Here is a 15,340-nt window from a genome sequence, read left to right as displayed (position 1 = left end):
GAGGTCCCCATGCCTTTTGTAGGTAAGATGAGTCTCATCCATTAGGGTTTGGGTTTCACATTTTCTCTGGCTGCCTGTGATAATCAGTCCCAGGTTTGGTTACAGATATTTAACCCAGTCTAGCAGTAGCACCTTTTTATTTTATGTTTGTTTTTTCTTTTTTATCAGGGATCCCTGGAGTGAGAGAAGAGAAATCAGGAAAAAACGAACGCCAACCAAGCAGCCGGCATATACTGATGGGCGGCTCTTCAGTTCAAGGGAGCTTGTCAGAAATGTGGAGGAAGAGACAGAAGAGAAAGTAAACCAGGAGATCAATGGGGGAAGCGCAATGGAGGAGAAAGAGCAACTGCAGGGTAAGTGTTTTCCCACAGTGGGGCCCGCCTTAAGAATCAGGAGCATATTCTCAAGAGTTAGCCCTTAACTTCAGCTCTTCTGGAAGGACAGTGAGACCTCACACTCTCTATGCAACTGACAGAACAGGGGGCAAAGATGGCTGCAATACACCTTCCCCATTCCTGGGGGCAGCCAGGGGTGAAACCAGCTCCCCGTGCAAGTTAAAACAGCCGAAGGGCCACTCGTGGACAGGCTGGTTCGTTCTGAGCCCTTACAGCCATTGCACAGGTGAGGATCAGCTGGAACACAGTACACTCCACTCTTGGCCTCCTCCCATCTGTTCCCCACTCCCACTATGCTTCCCTTTCCCCATGCCAGCATATCTCAGACTTTTGAAGTCTAATTCCCTCTCCTTTCAGGAAAATGCAATCCACTGATCCCCTTGCACCCATGCCATGTGTTGTTACAACCTACCCAGCTCACTCCATACACCTTCATGGCTCTCCACCCCCAGCTAGTCCAACACAACCTGCATTTTGGGAGATGCTGCTGTAAACCTTGGGAATCCCCTGCTGCCCGTCTAGACCAGGTTCCTGTGCAGTGTGTGCAACCCAAAGTAGCCAGAGGGAAAGTTTAGGATCTGGCCCCAAATGTGTCTCTTTTTAAAACAAGTTAACATTTATGTAATTATAAAATAGAGTGACTCATTTGTCATCCAGCTTCACAAAAGGTGCTGAAAGATGGATATTAAAGTATTTTAATTAGGTTCCAGGGAGAAATGTATACCTAGTGAGGCTGGGAAGAGCTAAATTCATTACTGCAGCCAAATCCCAGTCCGCTGCTTGTTTGCCTCCTCTTTAAAATGAACTGAATGTTCCGCAATTGCTGAGTAAAAAAAAAAAAATGTCATTTTCAGAGTGTCAGAAGTGCTCCTAAAGCTCCAACCTTGAAGGCTTCGCACAGCCAAAACTCAATGAAGCCAATTGGCAAATACTGGAAATGGAGGGATGGGTTTACTGGAGTCAGGACTTCAGGGCAGGACCCAGAATAAGTGAGCAACAAATTGTTCTAACAGTCAGACAGTTTTACGTGGCTGCCAAGCTGTTTCATAGATTGCACAGGCCTGACTTTTATTGCTAAGAAACAGACTGGAACCGGACTGCACTTCTCACTGAAGGAATGCACAGCTGTGAGGTTTCCATTCACTTTGCACAATATGCGTTCCAGGAATTTGTGTAAATCATTAGGGGCCATGCAGTAAACAGAGTCGCATTCATAACTGTGATAAATAATAATAAAATATTCTTATGATGTGGTGCCAATACCCAAAGGTCTTTGGGTACCAACAAAAGAAGCTAACTAAAAACAAAGGAAAAAAATCAACACTGCCCAGAAAATTCCTAGCCCAAGAGTGGAGGGGGGACACAAAGTGACCCCGGTACACATTAAACTGAACAAATGCCCACAATGGAAATACTTTCAGATCTTCCCAAATGAACAGAAATATATTCACTGTGAACTCTGAGTTTCTGGAGCAGAGAGTCAAATAGTGTGGCTGCATTTTTAAAAGGGTAGATAATTGGATTACCACTATTGCCATATGTAGAATCAGATCAGGGAAGTTAAATCTCATGTTTCATGCCACCTGATCACAATGGAGCTCAGGAAGGAAATCCGACATCTATGGATAGTATTACATAATAGGTCAGATGCATGAAGGTGCCAGCTCAGCAAAGCACGTAAGCAGGTGTTTAAAACCCACTGAAGTCAAGGGAACTGAAGTCTGTTCTTAAAGTTAAGCACATGTTTCAGTGCAGAACAGAGATGGACTTAAGAACATGCTTAGCATGAAGCAAGTGCTTAAGTGTTTTGCCGAGTGAGGATCTAAAAGGGTCGATTTGCCTTGCTCTGATGTTTGGAGATGGTAATAACTGTGCAGTTATCTAACTGGGAGGAGTGTGCAGAATAGCACCCACATCATCGTTTGGGGTCTGAATTGAAATGGACCTATAGAAATCAACCAGCAAGACTGCAAATTCTGACCACCTGGAGCTACTGGCCAGTCAAAGGCTTCCGAGATTCAAGGCTGAACGGGTGCATGTGCTCAGATTTGTTTAGCCTGGACACAGATTTTCTGCACTTTTCCTTCCAAGTTAGGAGCAGCTTGCAGCCAACTCTTAGTGGGCTGGCTGCAAACCCTGCCTTCATGAACATGTTTGTTAAAACACACATAAGCGCTTTGTCCAGAGTGCTGTTTGAAAGCCCAGACATCAGACTTCTTAGTCAAATGTAAAATCTGTTCCAGCTGTCTGGGAAGACAAAGAAATCTGCCATCTTGCTGCTTTGGAGAGCTCACAATACACTGCAGCATTTTATATCTGGATGTGTTTCCCTATCCAAATCCACAAGCAGCTCGAACAGTGAACAATTAGAGACTCTTTCCTTTGACTCCAATGCTTGAGATCAAGCCCTTAAGTACCAGGTGCCATGCTGGGTAGGCGTTAGAGCAGGAAACTTGGAGCCAGAATTCCTCGGTTCTGCCACAGATTTCCTGTGTGACGTACACTCTGTGCCTCTGCATCCCCATGTGTAAAACCCGCCTTGTGGAGAAAACTGAATTAATGAGACTGGTTTCAGATCCTTTGATGGAAGGTGCTGTGGAATGGAAGGCAGTAGGATTATTGCCTTTCTGCTTAGCAGGTGCACCTTCCGCGTTCTTGTATTAGGTGGGCTTAGGCCACTTAAGTGTTTGCGGGTCTGTTCCCATTTGCTGAATGTTTTAATTACCGTTCGGTGTCCTGCCATTAGATGAACGCACCCTTCATGTTCACACATGACATTTGTTTTTGTGTTTTTAAAGCTACAGCTCAAGCTGACACATTATCTATCACACACGGTCATATCTACATCAGACAGTCGGAGTCCTAACATGGAGCTTTTCATTGATTTGTTTTAATTTTCTAGCCTATCAGATTAGAGCTGCCGGATCAGAGCTGTGGGGCTGGAATCAGCTCCATCGTGATCAAACACCTGAAAAATTGTTTTTGCTGAGCGTGTTTTTCTCTGGGTCAAAATTTTGGAGTGTTGGGGCTTCAAGTGTCTAAAGTGAGTGGTGATTCTGGTTGCCTCCATTTGGGGCTGCCCGGGTTCATGTGCCTTAAAGGGACCTGATTTCTAGAAAGTGCAGAACACCCACCTTCTGGAAATCAGGCCCCTTTAAGGGGTGTCAAGTTAGGCACCCAAAAATTGAGACATTCAAAATCTCTAGTCACTTCTGAAAATAATCACAGGACACTCCATGGCAACTGATACCTTGAGCTCCAAAAACATGGGCCTCTGTTACATGAGCTAAATGACCTCTAGGGTTAGTTTTGGTTCTGTCCCTCCTAGGGGCATGCCACCCGACAGAAGAAGGGCATAGCAATTAGCGTTCTGGGCTAAGACTCAAAAGACATAGGTTCAATTCCTGGCTCAGCTGCAGGCTCATGGTGTGTCTCACATGGGGCAAGTCACTCAACCTACCATGTGCCTCAGTTCCCCATTTCTAAAACTGAGGATATTGTTTCCCTGCCTCATAGAGTGTGGTGAGATAAAAGCCCTTAATAACTGTGAAGTCCTATGAGGGCTATAAAGTACCTAAGATAGCCAGAGGGTGAAATGAGCTGATACTGGAGCAGGTCTGACAGTCCATCCAGTAGAGAACAGCGGTGAGGCAAACCCATTCGCTAGCACATAACCAAAGCCCGCAGGGGCTGGATGTGTCATGGACCTGATGCACACTGTAAGGGTAACAAGAGGCAACTGGAAAATGCCTCCTATCAGCACTGAAGGGTTCAGGCTGAGCCACATCATGAGGGATGCAGAGGAGCCATGACTGGGGTAGAAACAGGGTTTTAAGGAGTTACTTAGATCGTGGGGTTAGGCAAACCCTGTGCCTTCTCCTTATAAACTCTTTTCACTTGGACTGCACTCGGAGACAGCCAGGTCCCATTCTTTGCAATGAAAACCCACAGAGTGAAAGGCTAACTATTAATGTGAGAAACTCTACCCTAAATTAAATAAACACCTCAGTACATGAGAAATCTAAACTCACTTAAGGGTAACCAGATTTGCAGAACCACAGATCCCTCAACATACAGATAAGAAGTTGGAAAGGACATAAGCGAGAGAGAGCAGATTATTTAGGGCAGCTGCGACCTCGGGTCTCTGGACATAGCTGGTTTTATAGAAAAGAGGACATGCTTCCAAGCTACAAGAGGTATCTCCTTTCTGACAGGATTTAGACAGCAATTTGGCCTGACAGTAATATGCCAGTAGAAAGCTTACCCCCGTAGCGTAATTATTAGGAAGCAGTCCCTCTAGGAACGGCCTGCTCCAAGCTTCTCTCTCTCTCCGTCAGCCTGAAAGGAGATGCTGTCATTCCATAATGGGAAGTGAAGGCTGAATTTTTCGGATGGATGTGGTTTTGGAAATGAACTTTGCTAACACCTGCTATAAGTTCAGCAGGTCCAATTGCCAGATGCTACAGGAACTAGGGGCTCGTTAGCATGATTGAGACTTTGGCAAAGCGAAGGGCTCTCAGCTTCCATGTCTAGGAAATGTTGAGAAAAGCAGTGGCAGGAGTTCAAGGAAGGGTGTGCAGTGCTGTGTTTTGAAGTCTAGACAGTGCTGAGCCCCAGCGATGCTGAAGAATGCCTTTTCCCGGTCCAGCATATTGTTTAAAACTCACAGGTATTGGAGACGAGGAACGAAATGGGGAAATAGCGAATTCCCTCATTCGAACAGACACGGTTGCATAATTCTCTTTCCAGATCCTACCTTCCAAGCCTTGCCTGGCTGATCAGAGGCTGCCAGTGTTTTACAGGCTCCACTGTATGAATTATCTCTGACCTCCCTGGGCATCCTCTGAAGTCACCTTGCTGTGTCTGCCTCTTTGTCTGCTTCTCAGCCCTTAGGGGCCATAGAGGGAAACAAAAGCAAAAGCTACCCATGCTAGGATCCCATGCTAGAAACCTGCTCCTGCAAACCTCCCAGTGACAGCAGTGGACTCCGTGTCTCTTTCATGGGTCTCAAGCTCTGTCTACCCCGAAGCTGTTAACCAGGACTCTGAGTCACTGAAGTGGACAGGCTCCCATTGGCATCTGTGGGTTTTGGATCAGGCCCTGTGTTTGGGAGCCAGCTTCAAATGCACTTGCAGCCTAATGCCAGGGTGACTAGAGCCCCAATTTTATAGGGACAGTCCCAATATTTGAGGGTTTTTTCTTATATAGGCACCTATTATCCCCCACCCCCATCCTGATTTTTCACACTTCCTGTCTGATCACCCTACCTAGTGCAATGGTGCAGGGTTTGCATCCACGCCTAGCCCTGTTACAAACTACGTTACAAGCAGGCTGAAGCCTAGCGAAGGAGGCATGCTTGGTAGAGTAGGGTTCCATAAGAAAGGGGTTTAAGCTAAGAACATAAAGCTGCAGGCCAGGAAGGAAGGGAGGACGCAAACCAATCCCCATCCCCTGGAAGGGAGGGGACAGATCTAGAACCATATCCAGCAAGCAGGGTGGGGTGGAGGAAAAAAGCCACACCAGAGGATTGGACCTAAGGTCTCATGAGGCAAGGTGAGGGGGCCTGGGGTGGAGAGGCAGTCAGGGGAGGGGAGAAGAGAAGCTCTCTCCCCACAGGGACCCCACCCTATATGGAAAGGGCAGGTGAATGTCAATGCAGAGACGGTCTTTTTATGAGCAGCTCTCTCCCTGCCACACTCCAAATGTTTGAACTTTAGTGACTGTTCGATACCTCACTTACTCTCTGTCAGTTTGGGGCCTCCCGAAGGGTGCTTGGCAGAGTCCAAAGGTATTTGTCTTTGTATCATCATCTTTAATAAAACGAATTAATGTCTTGCACTTATTTGGCACGTTTCATCCCAAAGGACTTCAGAAGCTTAAAGGAGCACTGCCAGGCAAAATAGTGGGTGCTTAGGGAAAATAAATACCCTTCCCTATGTTATAATAAACCGTTGATTGTTAAAGGTGAAGGAAAGTTAACAATTTCATGCACTTTTCCAATTTATTAGACATGGGTCTGATTCTTTCCCCCTGCCCGCCCTCCAATCCCCTCATGAACTTTAAGGCAGTTCAGGTTTAAATTTCAAACCTCTAGACCTATTTCTGTAATGGGCTGACCCAGGATCCTGGCTCTGTGAACCCTTTGAGGGTCAGGGTTTGTGGGCTGGGCAGTTGGCCATTAGCCCGGGCCGAGGGGAGCATCTAATGAATACAGACTGGTATGACTTTCATTTGTGTTTCTAACCATCTCACACGAGCTGGCTTGAGGAGGCCGATTCAGTTTCATGACTACTTTCAAGGTTTTAAAATGTGTTTTTGTGAAATAGGGTTGTGGATAGAAAGGGTCAGGTTTGTCCAGTCAAGTTGCTCTCTCCCTCTATTTAGTCAGATGAAACCAGAAAGCCCTGGACCTCTGAAGCCTTCCTGTCAAAAACATAGTTGAAATCAATGTATCTCCATGAAACGATTTGGCTTTGACATTTTTGTCAAAAATATTTTTGCCAACTGTATTTGCCATGGTCTACCCGGCTGTAAACAGGTGATGGGGGTGGTTTTAAGTGCATCCCTGGGAGCACGGGTGGGGACAGGAATTCAGACTGGAATTTTCATAATTTATGGAAACATTTCTTTTGGACTAGATCTTAACTATCCCTTTCGAAAGCTGATAGATAAATTGCACAGGGATCACTTCAAGCATTACTGAAGTGCAACCAGCTCTGAGTTGAAAGGTAGCATCTGTTTCACAGCAAACAGCACCTTGCATGGTTTGGGACAGGAAATGAAGCAGCATGCTTCGCAGCTGCAACAGCTATTTAAATAGACAGAAAGCAATTGTCAGACTACAGGGGCTAAAACACCCCTCCTCTTTCAAAGACTGAAACGGAATTGTTGCTGACCTCTGTCAGCACAGTGATCTCACACCACGCAGGAGTGTTCGATCAGCATCACCTCAGAACGATCAGACTCACAGAGGTCTCATCACACAGCAGCCTGACTGCAGAAACAAACCTTTCCCTTTGTAAATGCCCACAAAGGCTTTCAAACCAGCAAACTTTTCAAATCCAGGAAGGATGCGGAGCTGGGAGGGGGCAGCTGTTGATAATGAAGCTACAATTTGGCTTGAATGCAAAGAACTAACAGGCCCAAGCCAGGTCGAGTGTGACTCCATCATGGACAGTCTGGTTCTTTTTTTAGTTAGGTTGATAAGTGCTTCAAGCAATATTAACACATGCAGAGTCTTCGCACCTATGGCAATTACACAGGTGTCCCAGAAGCCAATGAGTCAAATGGGAAAAGGAAGGTCTGGTGATGCTTATCAGGCCATGATAGTGTTAGGAAGCTAAATCCACATAATAAAGAGGTGTGATTCTTCTCCTGAGTCATGTGGCATTTAGCACTGGGTGAGTGTGGTCCCTGCTCAGTTTTAGGCCCTTGCCTTGCTTTGCTGGGATTCCACTTAAGAAGAATCTGACAGAACTGCCCATGCCTTTAAGAAATAATGTTTATGCCATGTTCTACCATACAGTGCCCCTGCTGACCCTATTCTCTCTCTACAGAGTTCCAATTACCAAGAGCGGATGGTGCCCATCCATCCACATCCCCCAGCCAGATTTCTGCCGCGGATGCAGTGCAAAGCCGCCTGACAACTCCACAAGCGTTCACCGGTACCTCAAATCAAAGAAAACACGAGGTGAGTCTGTGAGATCTTTTGTCTATCTCTGACCTTGACACACTGCCATTCCACTGAAGGGTAAAACCCTGCAGCTTAAGATAAGAGAATCTGCCATGAGCTCAGATTAATTAAAAGACACACAAAGTGATAAAGCATTGGGGATTGCTTCAGATAGGCAAGCCAAAAAAAGTCATTCACGGGGAACAGTTCGCGGATTATGCAGAGCAATCCAATCTATTGCACACACAAGAGCAAACAGACTGTTGAACTGTGTGGTTCTTTTTAATAATAATAATAATAATAATAATAACAGATGGTTTCTTAAAGTAATAGCCAGTGGGTTTTATTCCTGTGTGAGGCAGCAAAGCTGAACTATATTTAATAAGGAAATGCAGATAACAATAATCTCCAAGGTCTGATAACAAATGCTCCATTCTTATGTATTCTTCGGTACCTCTTCTTCAGGTGTTTAATGCCGTTGTAAAATGTGACTTTTCAGGGTATTTGGGTGGCACAAAGGGTTGGTGATTCATAGATTTTAAGGCCAGAAGGGACCATTTAATTGGATGTCCCGTATATACCAGGTCAATAACTTCCATTTGACTAACACGTATTTTGCAGAAAGGCTGCCAGCCTTCATATGAAGCCTTGAATAGATGGAGAATCCACCACTTCCCTTGGTAGTTTGTTCCAACTGTAATGGACTGCAAACAGTGGAATTAGCCCACATCCATAATGACTGGAATTACTCGCATCCAAACTCTGCTCTGTAGCCTTTGTGAAATGAGATGGGTCAACTCGGTATATTTTCCAGTGGACATATCTCCACTGGCACTAACTTGCAATCTTCTTGGCATTCTCAGTAAAAAGACCAGGGACTACGTGGGCCAAGGAGACTGAAAACTGTCCTTTCACTCCTGGAGGTCTGCTCTCTCCAGCACATGGCTGAAGCGCCAGGGTGGGGAAAGCTTGTATCGCCTCTTCTATTGCTGTTATGTGGATATAGAGAAATGACCATCTTCAGGGAGATCAGTCCAGACCTGTCAGTCACTAAAAGTCACACCATCAGGAAGAAAGAAAGAAAACTGTGTAATTTCTCTAAAATCAGCAACCACCACCATGTGAAGGCTTCCCCTTAACCTGGGAACACCCTTCCAAAACCAGGTCACCTTGCCACATTCCTCACCATGTTCAATTCCCTCCTCAAATTTCACTTCTGCTGGGAAGGATGTGAGAAGTGAGCAGGGAAAAGAACAATAAACAGAACCAATAACACATGATGGATCCTTTGAGATGTCCCATGCCTTACTGAGCAACTCAGATGGTGTGTGATGTACAGGAGATCAGAATAGATGATCACAGTGAATCCTTCTGGCTTTATAACCCATGAACCCTGCTGTTACCTTGTCCCTCCTCTGCAATCTCATCTATCATCTTCGCTTGGTGGATCCTACAATGAGCTCCATGCAGATGTCCACTTGGAGTCCATGAGACTAGGAATGCATGAGCACAGGAGTGTAAACTCTTTGGGGCATAGGGCATGCATTGTGCCTGGCATATATTGGAGTTTTGGGGAAATAATCATACATAGAATAGTCTGTCCATTTTACACTTTAGCCACTGAAGCTGAGCTGTAATTAGCATTCCTTTGGAAAGGGGATCTATTGCTGTTATAAAACCATTGTCAGGCATTTCCAGTAAGTGATACTGATGCCCTTTGCTTCTGAGCTTTAGGAAAAGGGCAGCTCTGGTGGTGGATTTAGTTGTTTGCAACGTGAACCAATGGGAGATAGTTTTTACATTAGTGTGATGGCATCATTGCCGTTGCAACCCAGTTTTTTCTCTTCCCTTCTCAGTGCCAGAGCCTTTTCAGACACCATCTGGAAAATGACCTGGTGAAAAGAATTACAGGAAGGAAAGCCCGTCGGCGTGTGTTTGGGGCTATCAGTGCTAACAAATTCAACCGGTTTGGGACACTCTGTTCACCTTTTCATGCACTAGTAACTCCGGTAAGCGTCCTTCTCTTCGGGTAGTTTTAGATTAAATACAAACCAGCCCTCCAGCTGCCAAAGCCCATCCTGCCAATAGCCATTCCAACAGCATTTTCAGAATCAGCCAATCAATGACTCCTGGCGAACAAGCTGGCTGTTTTCATTATATTTTCCTTGCGGCTTTTCCTGTAAGGGTTAATATTTTCTCCATAAACTTCCCTACAAAAGGATTAAGCAAGTAAGTAAATCAGCTAGCTGTTTGTTAATGGGTTAACTTCAACTTAAAACCCCTAATCTGTAGCAGACTCACGCTAACTACCTTTCTAACAACAGCATAGAAAATTAAAATGGAAAGAATTTTAAAAAATTATTTTTTTATTTTATTTATTTATTTTGTTTGTTTACTTCTTGGAAAATGAAAATGAATGGCATCACTTTCACTTTTGTTTAGCATCACTTCCAGGCTGCTGTTTGCAAACTAGGCCTGGGTGATATTGATTTCTTAACAATAACAGTTTACGTTTAAATTTGTTTAAAAAAACTACCATGGGAACATTTTTCTTGATCCTCGCTTGGGTTACAAGCTTGCTTGTACAAAAATTAAATATGGAGTCAAAGTTGAGTTGGCTGCACTGCTTTCAAAGAGAATCTTCATTCCTTCAGAGATTTCTTAAAATACTTGTTTAACTTAGATACATTTGTTCATGTTTCAAATCTCTCTCTGTCTGGCCCCCATTATCATGCTATCTGAGCACCTCCAGATCTTTAATATATTTATGATATAATAATTATCCTTTGCAATTATGAACAGTGTATACATGATAAGTGTTGTGTAAATGTCAAGTATTAATCCACAAAACAACCCCCTGAGGCACACAGATAAATAATGTAGTTCCCAATTTTATGGATAGGAAAGTTGAAGCACAAAGAGGTTAAGTGATTTGCCCAAGGCCGCATAGTGAGTTAGTGACAGAGCAAATATTAGAAATCTTAGTTCCCAGCCAGGAGCTTCATCCCCTAATACATTTGTATGTATTATAACAGAAATACCTGTTATTACAGATATGAAATATGCATTTTTCAAAACATGTGTATCCCACCATTTTTTGTCAGTATACGTGCAAGTCAGACGTAAAACCTGGCACCTAGCAATGCAGTACCCCTTAGCCAGAATATTTAAAAATTCATCTCTACAGTGATTAAAGGCCACACATTATCCTGACAGCATCAACACAGGCGTCAATGGAGCTGCTAGGTTCTATGGGCCCTGGATTCCATTTACACTTGTAGGCGGAGGGAAGACTGTGTCCATGGCCAGGGAGAACGTTACTTCTTACCCCAAATGCCCCTGTGTTTGGGACATACAGGTTTGAGGGTTCCAGATGTGTAGATGGTGAGGAGAGGAGCCATTTGGGCTCATCTATATTCATCCCTACAAAATGCACTGGAGGAATCTGGTTGTATCAACTTTTGTTGTTTCTCTCTGTTCTGTGGAGTCCCCAGAGAGGAAGGAGGGGTGAGTGTGTGTGTTTAATTGAATGAGTTTTAAAAATACACCACGCACCACGTACAATGTCTCTGGGTGCTTGTACAGAGATTATTGGAACCACAGAAATAATTTCACTAGTCTCTAACTAAATCCAGAGAGATTCAACCCTGAAATTGGCTGTAATTAGAGAACCACCCATCATCAGACCCTCAGACAAAATTCTGACACATACACGCCCATGCTAAAATGACGGACGCTATAGAAATGCATGTGATAGAATGTATTTCTCAAGGTTGGCCTGTGTGTTCATTATGCATTTTTATGAACTATTCTGTCTTAGGAGATGCAGAAATTAACTTTACCTCAAGACTTACCCATGACCCCTCGGATGCTGAGGCAGGGCATAGTCTGCAGCACCGAGACGGACTTACGGTCTTTACCATTAACCTTCCCAGACCTGGACACCGAGAAGACAGAAGAGCCCAGCCTGAGTGAGAGAAAGAAGTCATCAGTCCACATGAAAGCCCCTCTGCTTCCCCCATTAGTTAAACCTACCAGAGCTAGCCTCTCCCACAGTAAAAAGGCTAAAAGTTTCCAATTTCCCTCCCAGTTCTCACAGTAGCTGTCTCTATTAGCCTGTAATAGATGCTAAGTACTGGCACCTTCTGAAAGAGAATATCTGGATTCCATTTCTACAGCAATATGCTTTGTCTTTTTTTGTATTAGACCCTGGAGCATTGTTTTAAGCAGTCCCTTTGACACCTAAATTCCTCTTTGATACACACATAAAGTAATTGCAAAAGAGTATTTTTGTACTTTGGTTTCAAAATGGTGAAATTTCTACATTGAATCATGAAAATAAAGCAACTAACATGGGATTTTGTGAGGGGCAAAAGGGAAACCATCTCTTCAACCTTTGACAATCTTCAGAAGTTCAGCTCAGTTGTGGCTCAAATCTCTGTCCCTCCCAATTTTGAAAAACTCAAACTGCTGAGATCAAACCAAACCACTATCATTTGTGCATCTCAAGTGCCCCTTGAAGCCTGCTTTAGCTCTTGAAATGAGGTCTTGAATATAATGGGAGAAATCAAAGCCAGGCAAAGAAAGATTCAGCGACACTTTATTTGCAGGGAATTCTTGCATTCTTTAATAATTCTCTCTGACAGTTACTATGTAGTTTAGAAGTTACTTGGTTAATTATGTCTCCAATTAAGACTAAATATTGCCATATGAGCAAAAAAACTCCCTGTAGTTTATAAAATGTTGATACTTAGTTATTTAGTAAAATCTTAGTATCTTCAACTATAATTATCCTATAATCTTCATGTCACAAATAACTATGTAACTGAGCAATTGCTGCAATGACGGAAGATGGTTATTTTCTCCTTACTATAAAAGAAAAAGGTGGGGGAAGGTGAACAGCAGTTGAAAGCTTGTTTGCAGACACTCAGTAAATCATAAGTGTGACCTTAGACACTGCAGTCTCGCTGTAGAGTTTGCATCAGTAAGCTTTCCGGAGGCTGAGAGCAAACCAGAACAATATAAACAAAGCAGCATGACTCAAAGCACTATTCAAAAAGAGAACCTTTCTCTGGATGACGCAGCAGTCGCTTGGTTTAAAGGTGTTTATGACTGCATTCAGAGTGAGGGCCATCAGAGCATCGCAACTAGAGTCAAGTCCAAATCAGAATTTCCATCCTCAGCGAAATTCTGATATTTTGAGATTTGTTTTCAGCCTGAAAAAAACCAAAATATTAAAATTTTTCTTGAGCTTAAAAGTTGTGAAAAATCCCAGTTTGGAAAAGTTGCAAGTGGAGATCATAATGAGAGAGAAAAGTCCGACCCACGAGCCCAGCCCCTAGTTAACGACCAGTACGAAGCTCCTGAGCTACAACAGTCATGGAGCACTGCAGCACCTTAGGTAGCAGCAGGTTAATGTCGGACTATTTCATTTCAATTTTCCCAATGGAAAATTGAAAAAATTGGGCAAACTTAAAATTTTTCAACAGATAATTTTGTGGAAACTGATTTTTTCATTGGAAAAAAAACCATTTCAGTGGAAAATTCCTGACTAGCTCTGATACAAACCATGTGATGGGTATGGCCTAATGATTACCCAACATGCAATTTGCCATTTTTCTTTAAAACTGCAATTTTGTGCCAGGCTGCTTCATTACAAAGTGGGATTGGTAAATGCAAATCAAGATTTATTCCCCACAAAGGCATCTTGATTCTGTAGCTCAAAGGAATGTAAGTTATATTACCTACAATTCAAATATTCTTCTCAAAAACAGGATGCCAAGATACCACCAGGACAGGCATCTTAGAAACATTGGAAATGGACAGATTAGATATATATTGGAGCTATCATAGCTAGTTCTCTCCAGATATGCAGAACTCATATATTTGTAGATGGACAGATCTTGGCATTAAAATTTAAGGCAGTGGTGTTTAACTATGTATAAGGCTGGAGGCAGAACTGGAAAAGTTATTTCAGTGAATTAGACTTCTTTAAAATGGTCTAAACTTTCCCGCAGAGTTTTTCATGTTGATGATGTTATGCAGAAAAAGAAGCCACTGAAGGAATTCAATCTTGCAGAGAGGAGAAATGTGATAAAGACCAAGTGCCTATAAATGAGTCTATAAGATCTTGTTGCAAACTGCAGAGATTTCATTTACCCAGCAAGTAAGTTTGAGTTTCATAAAGCATAAGCAGGCTCTGTGGATCAGTCACTAAATCAGATTGCAATTTTACTGCCCTGTCTTAAAAACACCTCCATCTCAAGTGGAACCGGAAAGTTCATGGAGGTGTTGAGGTTAGTGATTTCAGAAAAGAAGCAAAAAGCCCCAATTAGCAATTCCAAAGTATTTTTGTCTTGCAAAAACCTTGAGGCAGTTTGGGAAGAATGGGGATGGGGAGGAAGAAGCTTTAGGTCATTTGCTAGAGGAATCTTGGTTTGTGAGTAACCCCAAACAACCCCTCTTGTGGCAATGAAGAGCCACATATGCACTATACAGCACTGTATAGGGAATGAATTGATCCAGGGGGTTAGGCAGGTAACGAGCTGTATACTTCCAGCCATTATGCAGGGAATAAAAATAAATGTCCACCAGGAAACTGCATATACTTGTCTCCTCACGCAAACTCGCACACTATAGCCACGCACGGCAGAGCCTGAAAGGCAGCTAGCCATACAGATCCACCGAGAAGATCATGGGAGTACATGCATGTAGCCTTCAGAAAAATTAAAAGGGAGCCAGTTGGTGAAAGTGCACAAGAATTAGCCACTGAGATAATCCCTAGAAGCGCTGCACTCAAGAAAATGATCAGCATTTGTTTTCCACGAGCCACTTTTCCCCCCACATTCAAAGGGCACTTTGAATATGACTTATGGGTTCTGTAAGCCACAAAAAAAATGATGAATCAGCATGCAATTTCTAACAGGAAAACTATGGTGAGCTAATAGAAACAGGCAATTTGCACACTTTGCAGAAACAGCTAGGGCTTCTGTAGATGTCAGTTAAACTTGTTCTCTGACCAGTTTTCATAGAAAGATTAGACGTTTATATGACTAAGAACAGCCTCGAAAATTGCACTAGCTCGGCTGCAAATTACAAGTACTTTCAAGCCTCATGCTTCAGAGGATACACTGAAGACCACTGAGGTCAGGAAGAAATGTTCCCTGCAGAATGGCATTGCACAGGGTGGGTGAATGAGTCCATTTCAGAACTACCCATATGTGTGACATAGGTGGAATTACGGGGGAAGGGATGGCATGAAAGATCCCCAGCA

At 43.4% G+C, this 15,340-nt stretch overlaps 1 protein-coding gene across 1 annotated transcript in view; it reads left to right on the top strand.

Annotated features, from left to right (window-relative positions):
• LOC115635649 (WD repeat-containing protein on Y chromosome-like) overlaps nucleotides 1-12,299 on the top strand; it is a 52,992-nt gene extending 40,693 nt beyond the window's left edge. The window contains 4 exon segments of the mRNA XM_030534709.1: nucleotides 169-353; nucleotides 7,952-8,085; nucleotides 9,924-10,076; nucleotides 11,888-12,299. Of these exon segments, the coding sequence (XP_030390569.1) occupies nucleotides 169-353; nucleotides 7,952-8,085; nucleotides 9,924-10,076; nucleotides 11,888-12,169 (754 nt within the window). The 3' untranslated portion in view covers nucleotides 12,170-12,299.
• The last annotated feature ends 3,041 nt before the right edge of the window (nucleotides 12,300-15,340 follow it).

The sequence above is a fragment of the Gopherus evgoodei genome, chromosome 15 (assembly GCF_007399415.2).
Source record: "Gopherus evgoodei ecotype Sinaloan lineage chromosome 15, rGopEvg1_v1.p, whole genome shotgun sequence".
In the NCBI taxonomy this organism is placed as follows: Eukaryota; Metazoa; Chordata; order Testudines; family Testudinidae; genus Gopherus; species Gopherus evgoodei.
Note: the sequence above shows the minus strand (reverse complement) of the source record. Positions and strands in the feature narration are given on the sequence as shown.